Source organism: Molothrus aeneus, chromosome 1, assembly GCF_037042795.1.
Source record: "Molothrus aeneus isolate 106 chromosome 1, BPBGC_Maene_1.0, whole genome shotgun sequence".
NCBI lineage: Eukaryota > Metazoa > Chordata > Aves > Passeriformes > Icteridae > Molothrus > Molothrus aeneus.
Window position 1 is genome coordinate 118,710,479 of NC_089646.1, and position 21,910 is coordinate 118,732,388.

Here is a 21,910-nt window from a genome sequence, read left to right on the forward strand (position 1 = left end):
TATGGGAAAAAATTGCAGCAGAAGTGAGATTTGTAAGTTCCTCTTTTATGGATTATTACATGGAGTAGGGTGAGGAGCAAGGACACTACATGAATTGCATGATAGTGAATCAAATTTTCAGAACTCTTCAATAGGAGGTGAAAAGAAAATACATTGAAAGTAAGATTTTTTGCATCTTGCAGACACATTCTAATTTGTGGTCCTAATAATGTAAGTTGAGAGCACAAAGCCCTGAAATTTTGTCAGTAGGTAAAGAAGCAGAATTTGTGGCACATGCTGAGAAGGGCTCCACAGTCCTCTGGGATCTCTCTCCAGCATAACTGCTCTCCTAGTTGTCTATAAACAAAAAGCTTTGCAATCCACTTAAATCCAAATCCTGGTAATTGAACTTGTTCTGTTATCTTTCTCCATTCATATCCAATCCAGGTAAATAGGATTTGGCTATTAATTTTCCAGTTTTTTTCCCATTTTTCATTAAAGATGACATTCAGAAAGATGCTTAGATTTTAGCAGCTTATCCTTAGGAAGCACTATTAAGCTGTGTCTCTGGTGTACATGCTGCAACATAAAGTGTCTGTCTCTGATTCCAGATTTTAGTCTCATTAATGACTATTTAATCTTTACCTTGAGTACATACAGTGGTCTCCCTTCATAGGATTTTCCAAGAGAGAACATGTGAACAAGATCTGAATAAGTCCTATTCAGATAATGCATCCAGTCCTCGATCTGCAAACACAAAAATAAAATCATTGCTTCAATCTTTACATTTCATGGGAAGAAACTGCAATACATTTATTTGGCTCAGCTTTCTGTCCTCTCTCTATTTTTTGATTTTCCTGTAGTTTTTATTTTTGTCTTGTTTGTTTTTGTTTTCACACTTTAACCATGCTTTTATTTGGTACTCATAGCTCTATAGCCAGAGGCTGGATGCAGCCTTCACATGGGATTTTTTTTTTCCATTTCATTGTTGGGTATTACTGGAATACATAAGCTCTTCGTCAAAAATATAGGGATGTGGCTAATCCACCATTGCCACTAAATATTAATGGCATGAAGAAAGAAGGTCCATGTTTCTTCCTGCCAGAACACAATGGCAAAAAGATTTCCATGCAGGACTCAGGGCTACCTGCAGTATTTGTTTAGTTGGCACCAGATCCTGTGGTGCAGCACTCTCCATGCTCAGCCTATTGACTTTGTGCAGACTGAAACTGTGTGGGTGAGCACACTAAAATCAACAGAAATTATTCACCCAGCTATCATCTAGGATAGTATTCTTCATAAATGAGTTTGTATCTAAGTGTTTTTATGTATTTGTACCTCCTGTGCAAATACTTTAATATTTACTTGTATTGCTTAATTAAATTACTTAGTGTGACCAATCACTGACTGAAATCTCTTATTCAACCAGAGTAAAAGACCTACTTTAAAAACAAAACTCAGATGCTCTGAAAGACAGTTACATGTAAAGATAAACCTTGAATACAAACATTAAATAGATTTTTTTTAAGGAAGTGCCTATTTTTGAAGAAGAAACACTTAGAACATTCCTGAAGATGGACAGGTACCAGAACTTGCAGGGAGAATGAAACCTTAGCCTTACTAAACACAACATTGCAGTAGATAAGAGGCACAATATGAATTTTAATTCACCTCTTCCAGAGAGTGGTACACTTCATAGTTATACCCAGGGAGGGACCTTCGACTCCTATGGGACCTCCCTGCAGTTTGGTTTTCTATTGCTTGCTGTAGGTCTGATATAAGAATCCTAAAAAAAGATAGTGGTATTATTGAAAAACTAGAAGAGCACACAGTCTAAATCAGAACAACAATCACATTTAGGAGAAATATCGCAGAAGTTAAACCATCCTGACTTTACTGCATTGGTTACATTTTGACAATAGAGTGCTTCAGGCTCACTTGAATAAAAGCTGCCAAATAAATACTCCACATGCTTTGAAATGTAAGAGTGCCTTCAAAAACACAATAAGCTTGTTAAATGACTGAACCAGAATGATGTAAATCATGTAGCCAATGTGAAGAAGCACCCACTTTCATTTGTTTATGGAGCAACATTTACTGTCTTCTTTTATAACCCAATTATACAATGTGATCATAGATCTTAAAAACTGATTTCAAACCATTTCAAAAATCTTTGTAAGCTTAGGAAAACATGGAAACACTTTCTCTTGGGAGTGTCATGGAACATTACATATATCTACAAGTTGTAGAGGCAAAACCAAAAAATTAAAAATTTGGTAGCATTATCATTCTGTCTGAAACAAGAAAAAAAAAGCAAGCAAAAAATCTAAGTGGGCTTTGTTGTTTACATTATTTGCTCTGCTGTAGTTGTTTGCCAGTTTTGTTAAAATAACTCAGGAAAAATATGAAAAATGCTAAGTGAAATTTAAATATACTTGCATCAAAAGTGAGAGGTTCTTTGCATTAAGAGTAAAACGTAGGAAGAGTTGTGTAAGCTGAAACTTTTCTGTTTTATGGCAAAAATAAAAAATGACGCAAATACAAAATTATAATATAGAAAACATGTAAAAATAGTTCTAATGAAGAAGCTGAAGCATGCATCCATCCCACCAGAGAGTAGCAGAAGCTGGGAATACTGTCACAGATATGTGTAACAACATTTCTGTAAAACTGAGTCATCCTTGTATGCCCTCTTCTCCTAAAGCATGGCAATGTGTAATCACCATGCCACTAATTCACCATTCCCATAAAAAGACAGTCACATTCAACCTTTTACATTTTTATAGGCATTAGCTTCTGTGATTGGAAAAAGATGGAAAGAAATGGCATTTACTCTGCTCCTAACTCAGCTCTGCAGCAGATGCCTCAAAGGTAATAGGTCTATCTGCATATAGAATCAAAGAAAAGGTTATTCCCATCTTCCAATGCATGAGTGAAGTAGTTGTATAATTAGGAATTATATTGTTCTACATCAGCAACATTCATTAAGTAAACTAAAGGATTATAGTCTTGACTTGCAAGGTGCTATGTATGCTATAAGACCTGTACTGTAGAGCTCATTAAAGGAGTGATTTTATTCAAGTCATTAGGGCATCTAATAGTTTAAAACAAAAGCTGGACTGCTTCGCAGAATTCTGATTAGGGTAAGCACCTACCAGAATCAAGCTCACTCTGTACTCTGGATGAGATTTGATAATTTTTCTTTACTTTAAAATGACTATGTACTGTGTGTGCTTATAACACAAAGGCTCTTAAGTCCCTTAGGTCTGAATGCAACATAAGCGGCTTCTTTACCAAACAAGCTTACAACTGAGGCAACTTGGTGCAGAGAGTTTATCTGATACCTGGCTTGTTTTCATCTTGTCAGGAAGGCAAACCCTAAAAGAGATAAGCCTGTTTTACAGGCAAGGGCTGGTCATTATTAGATGTTGAAATGCTTCCTGATTTTGTAAATGTGTCATAATTCAGGTAAGCATCACTGCATCAAGCTGAAATTTTACCTGGAGTTCGGCTCAGACTTTTCCAGTTCCAAAAGGGATGTAGAAATTTGACTCCATTGAGTGTGTGGGGAAAAAGTAATTAAAAAAAACCTCTGAAAATCAGCTACGTGAAAAGGAGCTGTACAAAATCTTTGCTGTGGAGCTGCACTTCAGCTCAGGGCTGTGGTCCCCATCCCAGCTGTGCTGTGAGCATGGCTGTGCTTGGCCAGCCTGCTCCTGCTGCTCCCTGACTATGGCTGTTATTGCTCTCATGGTGATATTCCTCCTGGCTTTTGTGGAGTTACAGATCTCAGGAGGCTTGTCAGGACAAGCACATGCTTTGCAGGGTTTTGTTCCTAATGGCTGGGACCATCCGAAACAGACAGCAAGGAGAATAAGAGGGAGAGCAAAGGACAAGTCTGGACCGGGTAAAATGCTGCTCAGTTTCCTTCCAAGTGCATATAACTTGTGTGCCAAAAGTCAGAGAGATTTTCTCTGTGGAAGATTAATCCAGTGTTTGCAGCATGTTTTCTGAGGTAAACTGCTGAAACCTTTTGCTCTGGCAGATCTTGTGCTTGCACATTGCTTTGCAACCCAAGCAGAGGTCTTCAAGCACAGAGAGTGTTTATAACACATATAAAATGTCCTTCTGTCATTTAATTGAAGGTGATTACTGTGAGCAGGAACAGCAGCAGACATGAATACAACTGCTGGGTCACAGTAATTAGGGAACATTTTTTTATAAGCACAGGAAAACAATTAGAAAAAGTCCCATCTCAGTTTTAAACATAAACAAAACCAAAGCAGTGCTGAACCCACATGAAAGTCACTCTGAACTGCAGCTATGGAACTTGTGTACCTAATTTCCTTATGTTTGTTTCTGTATTTTCAGAACAACTAATTAAGAAGAGAGCATTGTTATAATAAAAATGGGATTGTGATGAGTACTATACATACGTATATATAAATACATCTACATGATGATTTACACCATCCTTTTATCACTGAGAAATAAGTATAAATAACCTCATGTAGGTCTTCATTCAGCAAATGTTTGAGAACTCATGAGCTGATTATTCAGATGCTTAGTCATGCCATTGAGAAGGCTTTAAAACAAGATCATTTATCCATATGATGTACTGACATCATATGATGTCAGTACATCATATGGATAAATATGAAAGGATAAGTATACTCCAAAATTACCTTGATTTTTTTTTAAGAAGCATTATAAATATGTACTGCATTTGTACTGTGTGCCTTGCATTGGTCACTAGAATAATAGAAGTCATTCCTGTATAATTGATGCAGAAGTTTTGCCTCTGCATTTGCAGCTCACTTGTAAATAAACCTTGCTTGTGCTAAATAAAGAAAGAGGCAGAGCAGGCTGCAGAATTAGTAATTACCAAGCCTCTCTTAACAGATGTGATTTCACATACATTGAAAACACTTCAGCTTGACTCCAAAGGAGGACATTTAATTAAAGCTGCTGCCTGTGGGAGATTTGCTGCTCTGCCATTAAAGCGGTTGTTTTCTGGGCAATGCCGAGCCGTCTGCCAGCCTAATTGCTGGGATGTGGAAGGTATTTTCGAGCACTCTTGGCTGGTAGGTGCAGACCTGCCCCAAGGCCAGCTCTCAGGAGTGAGGCATGGGAAGTGGAGCGTGGGCTTACGTGTACTGGATGTTTGCTTGCTGGAGGAAGGGCAGCAGGCTCCGCGTCGTGTTCTGCGGGACTCGCACATCAGCGACTGCGCCTTCGACGATGTGGATGGGGCTGCTGGGCTGCCACAAGTCCACCTGTAGTGCAGGAACCAACCTGTAATTCACATGCATTCAGTGTAGGTGGGGAAGCCCAGGAGAAGGCGTGCTCGAAGGTAGGGCCAACCCTCTAGGCATGGTAGAGACAACAGAGCTGCATCGGCTGGTCCAGCCTGACACTTGTGCTAACGGAGCAGATTTTGAGGGTTGATTGTGTCCAGCTTACCACAACTCTCCTGGGAGATTTGCCAGTGGGAACAGAGAACAGTCTTCAGAATATGCCTCCTCAAACAGATCAAAACAAAAGCTACTTCCAGCTTCATGCACCTCCTCAGACTACTATACATTCCCAACTCCTATTCAATCCATGGATCTTTTTTATTTTGCAAAGCATTTTCTGTGTTCACAAAAGCAACAAAAGATGCTAAAGAGATATAAAAAGCATAGCACATTCCAGTGTTGTTTGGAAAATATACTCCAGCTTTATTCTTGATAATAAGCTGATCAGAGGTCAATAGCAGGCCACCAAGACAATGAATACATAATAATTTGATACTAAATGTCAAAATAACAGGACTAAGATAATCAGGTTATTACAATCTTGTAAAAAAATGATAGCTACTGAACCACTATTGTTATTGCGTTATCTGTATCTGCACATATGTAAGGGATGTTTCTTGTCCATTTTTACTTCCTTTTGTTGCCAAATCTGAAAAACACTTGGAAATTTTAGGGCATGAATTTTAAAGAAAGCAAGAAAACTTGCAAATCCCTTTTTCAAAGGTATTTGAAACTCAGTGTTCTGCACCCTGTAATAAAATTGTGTACTAGCACATACTCCTTAACAGAGGTGAGCACAGTTCCTCCTCAGCCAGTGTGAGAACAGTGGAAAGAACACAAGTCAACAAAACTCTTTCCAGAGCTTCTGGATATTCATAGGAGATTAAAAATGGGAGTTTCAGCAATAATCTCTTTATCAACATGACAAAGAGGCATGCCAAGATCCACAGGCCTTAAAAATACATTTGTGAGCTGAATAAGAAATTGATGCTGGCTACATGTCCACACATTTCTTAAAGAGAATCTAAAAAGGATTAATGCTTGATAAATGTCTTTTGTTTTTTTGTCTTTTCTGTTTTGTTGCCATCAGCTGTGCCAGGCTGCACTGATGAACCTGTTGATACAGCTCACTGCTTTCCAGGTATCTTAAAAGATTTTTATAATTTATACTTTAAAATCTTCTCACTTCTTTTATGCTATAGAAGGTATTTGAAAACATCAAATGCATTTACTTGGTCTTGCTATGGACCTCATTTACAAGAGGAGTACAGTCTTGCAACAGAGAGATTACAAAAAGACAGGTTTAGTTCTCACCATTTCTCAAATGATCTTGAGTAAGAATATCCTAAGAGGGCATCTGATGCTGAACCTGGTGCTACCTCTTCAAGCAATGGTGACCTCAGCTCAGTTAATCCAATTAAATGCCTGCTACTTTGGAAGGAGCAGAACTGAAACACAGGGCCAGCCTCTTCTTGTTCTTGCCAAAACCACTCTTTGTTTCATGCTGCCACAATATGGTCTCTGGATCCAGGTCATACTGGTGGCTGGGTGCAGCATCTTTTGAAGTCTGACACAGGACTGGCAAAGTTCACCAGGCTTGTGAAGCTGGCAGCAGCTATGACAGATGGTCAGCAGAAACCAAAGTCATGAATTAAATGGTGCTAAATGCTGCTTACGAATAAAGATCATCTCACTGCACTGACACCCTCTGTTTGTTAGTTTATCAGGCTTTCATATTTTGATAAATCATAGGCACCCAGTGAAATTCCCCCCTATTTCAATATAGGTAATTTCACACATGGTTAATACGTGTGTTTGACTTTTACAAAGAGCATGCCATATGTGTATTTGACATTTAAGATTTATTCCTAAAAAATATACATCAGAAAGGGTAATTTTGTTGCTCTTAGAGTAACAGTCTATCAATCAGCTCAGCTTTAGCCATCTTCATAAAAATGAAAACTAATTGCTACATACAAGCTAAGAACAACTCTCCTGGCCAACTGCAATATCTAAGTACACAAAATTGAAATAGAAAAAAATCCCCAACAAATCACAGCTGATATACACCTGAAATATGTATTTGTTCTTGACAGTTACTCAGGATTTATTTTGGTGAAACTCTCCATCACCATGGAGGTGATAAACCAACCAATATTCACACTGTTAGTTATAACATCACCAGACTTTTTAAGATCTGAGGTATTCTAATTGTCCCTCACATTACTGCCTGTAAGTGAATATCTAAAGCAGAAGCAATCTTATTTTAACTAATGAAATCTGTGGCATATTGCCACTATCCTCTTTTGGTGAAAATGCAATATTTCACTCCTGGCATTGTCCTGGAAGTGAGACAAAAAAATCCCATATTTAGAGTGCAAATCATTCTGCTTCATCTCAGTTCCCTGTTTGGGTAATTTGGCTCCTTTGACTCCCACTTCTCATCCTTTCCAATGTAAACAAAGCAGTCAGTGATTCTCTGGGAGATGTTACCTGTGCTGTCCAGAATACCAGTCACTGGCTGGATTTTGCCTTACAAAGCATTTAACAAGGAACATGTCTCTCCAGCAGACATTTTATATATATATATTGCAGCTGTCATCTTGTCCTTGGTGTGACAAGCACATAAAAACTGACAAACAGAAGATGGATTTCAGAGCAGGCATATTTGGACTGAGCAAGTGCAACTATCCTCTACTCACTGTCATCTTCAGGACACTTCATCATTTCATCTCCCATGGACACTGAGGGTCTTATTGAAGTCATCACTCTTATTTCAACATCATTCCTCTCACAAATATGCCTTGGATTTCCATGCTGGGCTCTGCTGGCTAGTGAGTGGCAGTGAAACAAATTGCTGTCCCATTCTCTGCCCTCTCTGTGATGGGGTATTGTTACCCTCACACACTACACATGAGCCTTTATACAGTATTATGGAGTACCAGTCAGTGCCAAAAGATTTCTATTTGCTGTATGGGTGGTAGGATTTCCTAGGTGGAATGAAGATTCTCCAGCTACACAAAAAAACTGATGCAGAAATCCTACAAAACTCCCTGAGTGTACAGCCAAATACTGGACCCTCAAAATTCACCTGGTATCTTGAGGCTAGAGGAAAAGCAATATGCTTTAGAGCATGTCTGGAAACCTAAATATTCTCATTTCCTTTGCAGAACACTCTTATTTGCACATCTTTTCTTGTCTTTCAAGCAGCACACTGCCTTTAAAAGGTGTTGAGATGTTTAAAGCCTCTGGATAATAAGCAGAGCCCAGGCAAGATTTCTTAGCAAGTTCAGAGTTGGGATTAGGAGACCAAATACTCAGCACCTGCCACTCAAGTATGACATGAATACCTGTTCTCAGGGATAGTGGTGGCTCCCCAGATGCACAGGGAATGATCTTTCCCAGCATCTCACTGCAGACATGAGTATCCTATTGCTTTCTATGAGGAAAAAATTGTATGTAAGAGCAAACAGGCAAGTCTCTTTTACCAAAGCATTTAAACACATTATTGCTTTATTTAACAAAGAATGTGTTAGAGATTATTAACTTTAACTACATAAAAAGTAGTCGTTTTTAACTGTCTGTTCTTTTTTCAACCTCACTTGTCCCATTTAAGTCTCTGTGGTACAATATTTTCTTAGGAAAGCCAAGTTTCTTTGTAGGCAATTTCTCTTTAAACTGAGGTGTTAAAGACAGCTCAAATAAATCTATCAGCTCTTACCTGGACACCTTCCAAGATATAGCAACCCTGAACTCATTACTCATGTCTCTAGGTTTTGGTCAGTACAGTGAGGAAAAGTCAGCACAAAGCAAAAGGACAAATATTTTAAATATATTTGGGTGCTTGACTAATAGGATTCAGAATTTCCTCCATAGTTAAAATTATGCAAATAATTTTCCAAGAATACAAACACTTTCACAAATGGTGTACTGAAAACTCTTTTGCTCTGCCAAGACAGAAAACAGAACAGGAAGATTTTTATTCACTAGTTCAGTTTTCCTCCAGCTCATTCCATGCTCGGAAAGGAAGCCTGGGAAGAAAAGAGTCTCACTGTTTTTCCCCACAAACACTCTCATGGCTGCATAAATCCTACCATCTTATTTTTTTAATTTAAGTCACTGAAATAAATCCCCAGCTTCTTTAACCCATGGTGTTTAGGGTGGTCTTTGAAATTAAAGCCATTTTCTTAAGCAGTAGCCTCCAGTTGTCCCTCACTACCTTTTCATAAGCAGATGTTTAATTTCTTCTTCCATTTAGCCTGAAAGGAAGATGCTTAGTGCTCTCATCAGGTCTGCAATTATGTATCAATCAAAAGAGATGATTGATGTTTGTCATGAAAATAACTGCAATAACTTTGCCATAACTTACATTTAGTATGTGGAGAAAATAGTTTATGATTTATCTGTGCTATTCCCCATGAAGACAGTAATTTTGTTGTATGTTTTATTACCTAGCAATTCCAGTTTTTATTCCTACTGAGTTGTGTCCAGCAATACATCTGTTAAAGATGGCCTTGTCCTTAACATCGGCATGAATGGATTTCTTCAAGAAATTCCATCAACTGTAAAGTTCAGAACACAATTATTGTTATGATGCTGTCAGTTGAAATGGCTTGGCACTTCTGAGTCTCTTGTAAAAGGAAAAAGGCAGTCAATAATGAAAACAGGGGTGCTCTTTGCTCATGGGCTCTTTCAGGAAATGTGCGTTTCCCATTTATATCCATATACTCTCTATAGACACATAAAACCCCTAAACAGTCCTGAAAGTCAATAGATAAGTTTTCAATTATAAATCCAATTGCAGAAGGCAGAGAGTAGAAGTAGAAACTGCTTTAGTCTTACTGGAATCATCAGAGGTCTGACCACCTGAGATTTTATCCCATAACACATGAGAAACACAGCCACTTACATGTATGCACACAAACATCCCCCACACACACGTGTACAGCGTGCAACAGAATTTTAGACTTCTGTTGGTACATCTGAAAAGAAAGAGGCATGCAGGAATGACTCCTGTTCACTCTGACACTGCTGCATAATTCCAGCAGTGCTGTGGTTCACCTGGAAAGTGCAGAGCTGCTCCTCTCAAATGTCTTCACCCTTGCAAATGTTTTCAGGACCAGGACTGATTTCATCCTCACTTTCTCCTGCCAATTAAGGAACTTAATTGATAGTTCTGATTGCCAATCAGCTTCAGCTGCCCTTTATGTGCTGCAAAATGGTCCAGTGGCAATCCAGTGTGGAATTCCCTGTGCTTTCTAAAAGGACTTACAAGGCAGTCCCAGTGCACAGTAATTTAGGTTTCTGATTGAGTGCACTAGACATTTTACTGACTCTAACTTTTCAGTATTTATTTGCTTTTCAGTGAGGCTGGTAAGAGTAATTGTGCCAATAAATTGGGAATGATTCATGGGATTGCAGCAATCATAACACTGGCAGGAACAGAACATGAACAATGCACAGATTGAAGTTTTAAGTTTTGCAAATCTTTGTGGAACTATAATGAAGTAATGGTCTTCCCACTCTATTTACACTGGTATAATTTTACACAGGGCTCTACATTGAAAAGAACTGGTAGGGTATTCCTCAAGAGAGTCACTGAGATAAAACTCATACCCAATTATATAGTAACTGAATATCTGTTCTTACAAGTACAGATGCCACTGGGCTAAGTATATTTGAAAGATGTGAAAAAGTCTTTAACAGACTCATTAAAAAAATGGCCAAACCCTTCTTTTGTTTATTGTTAAGCTATTTATAGCTTAGTTCAAATTGCAGTTATTGCTGCCCTGCATGGAAAATGGAATAATAAGCCCTGGATTTGATTCTGCTTCCACTGGGGGTGTGCTGGTGACTGGGGGTGTGCTGGTGCTTGTTGAGCTCAGGCTCAGGCTTCCTCAGAGGAAGCAGATTCCTTCCATCTCAGAAAGCCCATGCTTTCTGTGTCTTGTGAGAACAATACTTTCAGTACCTGGGCTATTCTGCTCTATCTTGTATTTTCCCACTAAAGCTTTTCTGCAATGACATTTTCCTTCTGAGCCTGGCAAGTGATTTCTAAACATGTATTTTGATATATTGATGAATACCCTCTGTTGTCACCTGATGTTCCTTGTGTATCTGAAATATTCTAATATCTGACTGGAACCCTAACCATGAGCTAGGGTAAAATCTAGACTGAAAACTAAAGTATCTAAAGCATCATTTGCTGTAGGTGCAAAGTAAAATGCAGGCAGCCCTGGCTGCTGAGCTAGTTCTTTCCTTTTGCAAATTGGGCTTTCCACTTGGGCTGACAGGCTTTCTTACTGCATTTTCAAACAAGCTTTTGTCCTCTGAAGCCTTTTAAAGCATTTTCCTATGGAGGTGTAAACTATCAGATTTATAGCCAAGGGATCCTTTTCCTCTATGAGACATTTTTTCTGATTCCCTGAACTGCAATGACAGGATCACTTCAGGGATTACAATGGATAAGCAGCTGCTGTATGGGCTAGAAAACAAACAAAAGGGAATGGAGCTCTGGCTTCAAGGCCTGCTAGGCTGGCTCCTCTCAAAGTTGAGGAAGTGCCTGGCTGTGCCCAGGAATTTCTTTTATAGAAACTACCGAAGAATGAGTGGTCTAACTCTATTATGCCAGGAATGTTCACAGAGCAGTTGCTTTTTTGCTACCTATACAAACAGTCCCGATCCCAGTCAGGCGTTATGTGATAAAAAGTGCTTGTAGACCACTGATGGAGTAGAAGTTATCACTCAAGGCTCAAATGAAGTGCTACTTCAAAAATAATGCTTACAAAGGAAAATTCCAGAGCAGATAAACAGAATCTGCTGCATCTGAGTACCCAAGAAAATCCCTATTTCTTTGCAAAGCACTTGGGAATGTGACATTTGTTTCTGTCATTCAGGTTCAACAGAATTAAAACCATGAAATGGCTCATAAATCAGCTACAGGCTCCTCAAACTGTCTTCTGAACAAGAAAGAGCAGGAGAAAATAGGCAGTCATTGGAGAGGTGTACAAGCAGAGGGACAGCAGACGGACAAGAGGAGTCCTGGGGGACAGAGAATGGGCAGTAATATTCATGTTTGTGTGGTACTATCATCCTAAGTGTTTGTCTTTCATTTGTTGATTACTGTAATAATTTGGAAATTATTAGAGTAGAACAGTGAACCTGCAAAAAGATATTTCTTTTATTAAACACTAAGTCAGGATTAAAGATTTGTACCATATATATAAAAACAGAAATTATTTGTAACAGTGAAGACCGCAACAGAAAGTGTAGAATTCAAGACTGGCACCTGGGATGGCATTACAGCAGCAGCCAATCTAAAAGCTGGACAGTGATGTACAGCTAGGAAAATAAACAATTTCCTGAGTTTGCACTTGAATTGCCAAAGTATTTGCTGCATTTTAGTCCATAACAACCCTATGAAAATGTTCCTGAGCACTGCTATGTAACATATAGGATACTTGCATACCATACATCTTGCATGTAAGCCAAGGCAGGAGCTCCAGCATCACTGACCTCTGTCATACTCACTGTCACGTCTACCCCAGTGGGCTTTGGGACAAGGTCTGTGCCAAACGTGTCTAAGGATGTGGGGTGGTGCTGCTGGTAGGAAGCACAATTACCAGGGTCTTATTTTTCTTCCCCACAGAGACTGAAAGAAATGATGTAGGAACATGCTGGAGACCAGAGATACTGCTGTACACATACTGATGGCATCTGCCAGCTGCTACTACCTCTGTCACTCAGTGAAAACCAGAAACTGCCACCTCCTGCCTCAAAAAAGAGCATGGCTCTCTGTTCCCCACCTGATCATTTCTTCTGACCTCAGACACATATTTCCCTAAGAAATAACTGCATAACCAGCAGTGCATGATGCACAAGAGTTTCCTGAGAACTTGTTCTGGAGAGATGTAGTCCTACAGTGAGGGGCTGGTGGGGAGGCACAGGGAACTGCTCAGCCTGGCTGAGACAAGAGTGGTCTGAGCCAGAGCCCCCTCCTTCTGCTTTGAGCTGATCTGATTCATTATATTTAGGTTCCTATATTTATTCTTTACTGTAGCTGAGTTTATTGGTTGATTACATGCATGTTCAGGCAATTTTACAGAACTCACAGCAGAAAAGTTTTTATCCGTACAGCTGGCTATTTTTACTAGCAGTGCAGATCTACATGCTATGTTCACCCCACCAGGGAAAAAAAAGCAATATTCTGTCACCTCAACGTTAACAGAACCAGCCTATGAAGGAATCCATTTATAATAATGATTAATAACAAAGTACTGTGGGCAACGGAGCTACAGACCAAAACTAATTTGTGGAAATTACTCAGCAAGTGATTATGACTAATGTGATTTGCCACTGGGCAATTCATGAACAAAAGTAAAATGTGTGGAATGAAACATTCATTATCCATTATTCACTCAGTACAGGCAATGGCATTCATACAGTAGCAGAGCCTGGACAATTTGGGTAGAATTCAGGGATTTGTTACACCAAGCATTATATGGACTCTTTTTGTTTTTTCCCTTAGAAAGGGGGGGCAAATATCCCTCCTGAGGAGCTCCAGATGCTAGATTTCAGATGTTCTTAGGGACTACAACTTCTGTAAAAATGTGTGAATTAACCTCACAGCTCAGGTATTGGTAGAAGAGTAGTCCTGTTTGACATCAAGAGGTTTCCATGTGGACTAAAACCCCTCAGTAGTCCTTGAAATTCTTTTATGAATTTTGGGGGTTATGTTTTAGCTCAACTGTCACTGTCCAAGTTAATCACCGGGACACACTCTAAGATACTTCAAATACATTGAGACATATAGCCAGTTCCCAGATGATCCTTCAAGGATGTCTCAATGTAGGTTTCTGTAAATGCACATTCAGGAAAGTATTCCTTTGGTGTCTGGTGCTTTTCCCAAAAGGGATGGATGGACCTTGCTGACCTCTATGGCATTGGCTTCAACATGGCAAAAGGCAGAGCTCTCACCACTTCCTTCCCCACTGCCCTGGTGTTAGAGTAGACTGTAAATGACAAAATCTACTCAGGAAAAATCAGTGGTAAGGACAGTAATTAAGAAGCTGACAGATAAAATTAGTGAAATTTTATTTATGACACATTGCTGTTCTTTCACTGCTGGTTTATTTTCTTCTTGGTTCTTTTCTCTTTGTCCAAATGAGAAGACAATAAGGAGGGGTATCTTTGCATTTTATTCTCTGCCTGACACCAGAATACATTGCCTTTGCAATAGGATCATCAGGATCATTTTTTTCAAGCTTATTGTGATAATGTCCTTCAGAAGGATAGGGTCATTTGAACTGAACAAAGAGGAGTTTTTCTTATAATTCTTTGGGTTATGAGATGTATGCTGGAAGAAAAGGCTAAATCACTCTGCCATACAAGTGTAAATTTAAAGGATGGCTGGAATGAGCACAGAACACCATAAGTCTGTAGAAAACCTCCCTCCACCAGACACAGCGAGGAGGAAGCCTGGGATAGGAGGGATTATGTTCCCTTTGCCTTATTACCACAGATGGTCTGTTCTGTGCAAGGAAATCATGGAACAGGCATACAATCCATTTGTGCAGAACCTTTCTGTGCTTGCACTGTCCTGGGAATTTATTCAAAATATTTATGTTGTGCATGGATCACACCAGGGGTAAACTGGGCTCCCCAAATGACTTTTGCACTGCAATTCCTGTTTTACTAACTGGGACTAATCCTGACATGCCAAGAGAATGTAACTTTTGGCCCTCTGAAATATACCTCATCTCTAATAGACCAACTTTCCAGGGTAAAGAAACATGTCTGAAACCCAAGTACATGTATTCTTCTCAATTCAACAACAAAAATTATGTAAGTTTTATTTTTATTGACTTTTCTTATTCTTATAATACTGACAATGGTAGCGAATACTATCAAGCCACATCATAACTCAGGTTGAAAACTGAATTTTGCACAACACTGAATAACATAACAAAACTGTAATATCTTGAAAAGATCTTGGTTCCATCTTTATTTCCCCCTTGAGGAACAGAATGTGTGAATAATGTAGCAGGTTGGTACTAATTTACTGCTCAAACCAAAACAGATTCAAAGGAGATGTGTCTTTAAACTAGTTCTGGTTTTCTGACTCAAAACTGAAAAAATCTAAAGTGCAGTCTTTGTAATTATAGCAATTCATACATCTCTGTTGACATTCCTGCTCATATTTCTGTTGTTTGTCAGGCATACTGTGTTAAGATGGCAACAGGACTATATCTGGGGTTCGTTTGCAGCTTATTTTGCACCACTGAGGATTTTAGGGTTTTTTTGTGCACTGTCTTTCATTTTCTCCGGAGCATATAATCGACATTGTGTTTAAAGGCTGGTATTTAAAAAACAGAACATAAATCCACTGTACATTGAATTTCAACTCTGGAAGCCTGGGGGTGAGAGAAGGATGGGGAGAATTGACATGGAGACTCAATGGGGCTGCCTGATGACTTGCAGCCACAAATGACTTCTGCTGCTATTGTAAGGACTGGGCATTTCTGAGGAGTGTCATTATTGATCCACTTCTTCATGAGGGAATAACTTGAGGGTTTTTTTGCCAGGTGGAAATATGATAAATTAATGTTAAACATATCTATTACTTGTTATCCACTCGTGTGTCTCTTCCACCCCATGCAGATGGGTAGTGAAGCAGCTGCAGATGGAAGAGCCTTAAGACCTGACATGCAGCCAAACCCAGCCTCTGCTCATGAAACTGGGTGTCACTACACTCTCTCTTTTTTGAGTCATCCTTTCAACCTCCTCAGCTTAGTTTCTCACCGGAATCAATCATTTTCTAATTAACTAGTCAGATTCTGCTGAAGTTTGCCAAAATTTTATTATCCTGCTCTCAGAGTTACAGTATGCAATTATTTATTCAAGTTTCTACTGCTCCCACTTTGATTTGAAGGAATCTCTTTCTGGGAGCCTAAGGGAGCTCTGTAATGAGAAACAGTTACAGGAAGGTGAGCAACCCCTTTGCTTCGCAGGCTTTACAATATGAGGAGAAAGGAAAAAACCACATGTGCTCCCTCTTCATTTTCCAACATCCAGGGGGAAGAAATTAATGCAAAAACCAGCTTCCACATGTATTGCTCAGGTTTATGGTTGGGTTTTTTTCCTAGCTGGGAGTAAAACATGTATTTGGGGCTTTGGGGTGTTACATTCACAGGTGAAGGTCAGGTCCTTAATAAGCAGTGCAGAAACAAATATGAGACAATATTCTTTAGGAGAGTTGGGCATAACAATTGCAAAGTGTCTAATCCATGGCATCATAACACTGCCTCTTTTGAACATTGAAATTTTTCATTCAGCATGTGCACAGGCTGGATGTCTTGAGAATGGGGGTTACACAGCACAGCATCTTGAATGGGGAACTAACCAAACACAGTGTTAAGAAATGCAGATGTGATGAAGATAGCCTCAGCTTTCCTACTTAAAGCTAGTAAGGTGTACATGTCTTGACTGCTGGAGTATTCACAGCAGTAAGCCTTCTCCTGGGCTAAGGTACCTAAGGTAACTCAGTCCTCTTTCTTTAAAAAACACTAGCAAGAAAGCTTCATCATAATTGAAAGATGGAAGGGTGTAAGAGTTCTTCTAACACCTTAGTTTTGTTTTACATGGAATGCAGACAGAGACTTGATTTACTTGTATCCCAGATGTTAACTATTGGACTAGAAAATTATATGCACCTCCATTTGTTCCTCACTGAGAACACAGTCATTTATTGTGTTCTCACAATAAATGAGGCAGAGGCAGAATTACATCACAGACTGCCTCATAGCTTGCTGGAGTTGAAGGTAGTGAGAAGCCCAAAGCTTTTGCACATGCTCCAAATGTGCACTGTGTATGGCACTCAACACAGTGTGGCACTCAACATATTGATCCAATTGTTACTTGCCTGAATCTGCTCGGGTTAGGCTGTTTTGGTGACAATTAACGAAGCTTATCCCTGTCCCACAGTACCTGGGGACAGTGCATGTGCTTGCTACAGTCCTTTCTTCAGGACTATAGACCTGGCTTACAGGTAGTCCCTATGCTCTGGGACAGTGATGCAGGCTGCAGTGGAAATGCTGCCTCTGCCTTTGTAAGCTGTGCCAGCAAAGCAGCATGCTGCAGAGTGCTCCTGTGCTGCACTGCTGCAGTGGCACTGCTGCTTTTCATTTATATTTGCAGGGAAAGGCCAGGGAAGAAAGACTTTGGCTCCCTGTCCTAGACACTCTGTAATCTGCCTCTAAAAAATTATTCTGCCAGAGAGATTCTTAAACTGAAGCCTTTTTTATATTACTCTGTGTGTTCACAATATGAACTAACTGAGTGTTTCAAATAACAATTGAGCAGATAATGAAACAACTATGTATGCTAGCAAGAAGTGAAAGAACAAAGAAAGCAAATTTACAAAGTATGGCACCTGTATCACTTTAAGAAAGTAAGTGTTGTTAATTTTGTCAGGCATGATGAATCTAATACTTATGCTATTTTATTGGTAAATTAGTAATTTAATGGGCAAAGACTTCTTTCCAGATAATAAAATAATTTGAAGTGCCAAATGAAAGGCAAGTCAGTGAATCCACTACAGTCTTCAAAAAAGATCAGAAAAAGAAGATGAAAATAATCAAACTCACCTTAAGCCTGTTGAATGCAGCCCTCAGGATCTGTGTTTCCCTCTCACTCTCAGGAACAACTCGTATGACTTTATCACTGCCAAAAACAGAGAATTGAATTGGCACTTTAAGACTCCTTGCAGCAGTACAAAGAGACAGTAATTAGGTTCAGATAGCTACTGTAATTGTGCTCTTTTTCAGCACCTGGAAAATGTTGGGTTAGCTGGACCTCTACTTCTAAACTTGCTGCTGGATTATGCAAGTCCATAGAAATTATTTGCTCTTTACAGATCAGTGTCAGCTGGACCTTCCCTTTACATCCAAATGTTTTGTTCATTCCTTCTAAGTTAAACCATTCAGTCTGACATCTTCCATACTGAATATCTGCCTCAGAACAACAAAGAAAATCTTTTTCCAAAATGATTAATCTGTTTCCGAGGATGAGATTAAGTAAAATACATTGTTTTTTCATGTTTAAACCTTTAATGGACTTTGAAAAGTTCATTGTTTCATGCATTCAAGAGGGGAGTTGACTTGAGAAAAGAGGTGGTCTTCACATTGGGGCATGCCTTTTGCTTTACCCATTAAAACTTACACAAATTTTGTGAAGTAAATAGCTGCTCACCCATGCTCAGAAGGTTCTAGATAATAGTAGCTGACTTTATTCACTTTCTTTAACAGAAGCTGAAATAAAGTAAGTTTAGGTAAGATACAAGCAAGAAATTCTTTGCTGTGTGGAGCACAAGAACTAATTGCCCAGAGAAGCTTTGGATGCCTCATCCTTGGAAGTGTCCAAGACCACGTTGGATGAGGCTCTGAACAACGTGTTCAGGTGAAAGGTGCCCCTGCCCATGGCAGGGGGGGCTGGAACTAGATGACCTTTAAGGTCCCTTCCAACTCCAGCCATTCTATGACTTATGATCTCAAAGGACATAATTTTGCAAACAGGAAACAAAAAACGGAATGACCCTTCAATGACCACCATCTGTCATGACCTATGGGATGCTGGAGACCACAGAAAATAGAGGGAATGATCATGTAACTAAAATATCAGCCATACACAAGAAGGATGAAATAACTTTAAGTGGCCAATGTGAATTTTGGCATTTTCCTACATTTTGAGTTTTTAATTTATACTGTTGATAATCAGTACTTCTCTTCCAAGAGACCTTGGCAGTCATGCATATCTTTATTTCTACAGTTCCATCCAGTAGCCACGATGCCTTTTAAACAATTTCTTTATCTACAGTTTCTATATTATCTGGGAATTTTAAACAGTAGAATTTCCCTTGACATTGAGAGTTTTCCCTCTCAAGTATCCTGTAAGCTCTCCTCCTTTGCTGAAGGTTCTGAGTGTGGTGAGAAGGTATTTGGCCAACTAGAAACAGCACTGCTGAGTGTGCCCTTCCTGGCTCACTGTTCTAGGAAGGCTCCCAAGCTGCTGCTGTTCTCAGGCACCAGGTCTTGCCTTTGATGAACTGCAGCTACAGCTCTGGTAGGACTCACCTTTGCTGCAAGAATCCTTAATGCATTCATAGGTAACCATTAAATACTGCCAGTTCAGAAGAAAGCACTACTAATAAATTCTGAATTCTGAAGTGTCTTACCTGTTTCTGGAAATAATTTTACCTTACTCCCTATTCTTTTTTAGTCTTTTCTCTACAGTCAACATTTGCTCTCCTTTCTGTCTCATCTCTCCAGTTTTGGTTCTCACCCCTGCTGACAGGCCCCAAACCTTCCAAATCCTACATGGCATTGAGAAGTTTTTGGTCCAGTTAGACTCCAGGCTACTGTTGCAGTAACACTGATGTACCCACAGGTGTGGACCTTAGTCCATTTGCCTTGCCTGCTGTTGACCTTGCTGTACAAATGGTTTATGCCTAAGGAAAAAAAAGATTTCTGAAAGCTCTCTTGTTATAATTTGGCAGCCCAAAAATTTAGGAGAAATTACTATGCTTCCAAGCCAAATTTAACCTCCTGTTTTGGAGCTTGCACAGAGAGGAATAAATCTCTTAGAATACTACAACTGCTGCATCTTTTAAAGGAAAATAGATGCTTTGAATTTATCATACATACAAGAGTAATATTCTTTTCCATTACTCACTTCTTTCTAAGTACTAAATTGCCGTTAAGAAGAAAATAATAAAAAAGTAATAAAGAAGTAATGATTGCCCAGGCAGTTGATGTAGCTTATAAAGATCCATCAGACATTTCTGGAAGGATTGGTACAACCAACATATAAAAACCAGATTTTAATGAAATAAGTAGCTAAGCATGTGTTACACAGCTGTAATGGAATTTCGAAGGAGCAGATATCACCGAGGTATGGTCTTGAATTCAAACTGTAAACTGCCTTCGATTAGCTCAGCAACTCTGTCCTTTCCAATGGGATGAAAAACCCGCCCCGGAGAGGAAAGTATTGGTGCTGTGACAGATTGATCACTTGACACATTGTTGGGAAATGCTTCAAGCTCTGGCTGAGTCTGCTGCTAGAGAGCTCACAGCAAGCAGTTTAGCAGTTTAGCATGGTAGTTTCAGTATTTTATTAAGAGATGGTTAAGCCATTATGGCAAAGCCCTTTCGATTTTTGAGCATGCAAGCTGTGGGAATACACTGGATTCCTGAGAACTATCTGCTAACACCCACTTCAGTAGGCTGGCTAGTCAGTGCATAATCATTATGCCTTCTTCAACAAAGCACAGATAGGAAATCTAGCTTTACTTCAGATATCGACAGTTCTAAGGTAATTTTTTAGCTTTATAGCTTTTCTGGCTACATTTCACATTAAAGAAATCCAATTATTACCCTAAATGCTACGCAATGCCCACTGAATTTAAGGTAGAAATTCAGTAACCAACCCACTATTTAAAAGCCAACAAAATCTATCAAATCATGTACTAATGTGGTTAATAAATGGCAGATGCACCCCAAACACTCAGGACCATCCCCTGGTGAGGTCCCCTGCCATCCTTTATGTTGAGCTGATGAGAAACAAACAAGTAATCATATCTATATCCAGCTAGGGAAAGTTTTGCTGCCGGCAAGACATATGTCAGCAGTCTGCTGATTTATGCAGGTAAGGTTAATTTTCTAACCATGATGCCTTTAAATCTTTTTTTTTTTAACCTTATTTAAAAAAAATTCTAAACAAACAGCAAGATGAGATATATTTTGTATAAATTAGTGTAGAAATTTATATCCACCATGACAAACTTTCAATTTACCCCTAGCAATTAGACTAATGGAATTTAAAGCTAGGACTTAGTGAGATCTTTTGAATTTTGTGTAAACACAAAACTGTGTTGAAAGCCTTTGCCAAGAGCAGAACACAAGCTTTAGTAAATGAACTGACTGAATGAGTGTGGTGAGCAGAGTAGAAGCCAGGCTGATGTCCCCAGGGACAGCCTTGTGTCTGAGCAAAATGGGTGACCAGCTGTTGGCCAGCACTGACATGCAATGACTCCTTTTTTTCCCGTCATCACCCCCTTATATTTTTCAGGAACAGCATGAGAAATGACACAGCTGCTTTGGAAACACAGAATATGCTACGTGGCCCTGGGAAGGGCAATACTTCCTCATGCCAATGGGGACTTAAATTCTTGGTTTATTTCTTTGGCTTTTTCATTTGCTTTTTTCCCCATTTAATTCATAGTTTTACTCATCTATGAACAGACCAGATGGATCCAAAGAAACTATTTTGCAGCAAATCTACGACTTCTTTACTGATGGAATTAGCAGTTCTCTCTCATGAAACTTTCCTGATGAAGTCACATGGCATGAACTGCATTTATGTAAATTCCTCATTTCCTTCAGGAAAATCCTTTTTATTGTTTTATTCTCCTGACTAATGTGAACCTTAATCAGATCTCTGCTCTCACATGGAATTTAATAAAAGCATGTTTGCAAAGGCTTTACAAGTATTTTGTAATAGTTTAGGAAGTGATATGCTATAAATCAAATACCTATAGAAAAAAAAAAAAGAAAGAAAATAAATCCCCACTTATTAGGCAT

At 39.1% G+C, this 21,910-nt stretch overlaps 1 protein-coding gene across 1 annotated transcript in view; it reads right to left on the reverse strand.

Moving 5' to 3' along the window:
* The window catches only part of CPA6 (carboxypeptidase A6), an 84,324-nt gene that overhangs the window by 26,821 nt on the left and 35,593 nt on the right, over positions 1 to 21,910 (reverse strand). Inside the window, exons 3-6 of the mRNA XM_066547745.1 lie at positions 17,921 to 17,996; positions 5,131 to 5,255; positions 1,651 to 1,765; positions 625 to 726 (exon numbers count right to left, since the gene is read on the reverse strand). Coding sequence (XP_066403842.1) covers positions 625 to 726; positions 1,651 to 1,765; positions 5,131 to 5,255; positions 17,921 to 17,996 — 418 coding nt within the window. The remainder of the gene's footprint in view (positions 1 to 624; positions 727 to 1,650; positions 1,766 to 5,130; positions 5,256 to 17,920; positions 17,997 to 21,910) is intronic.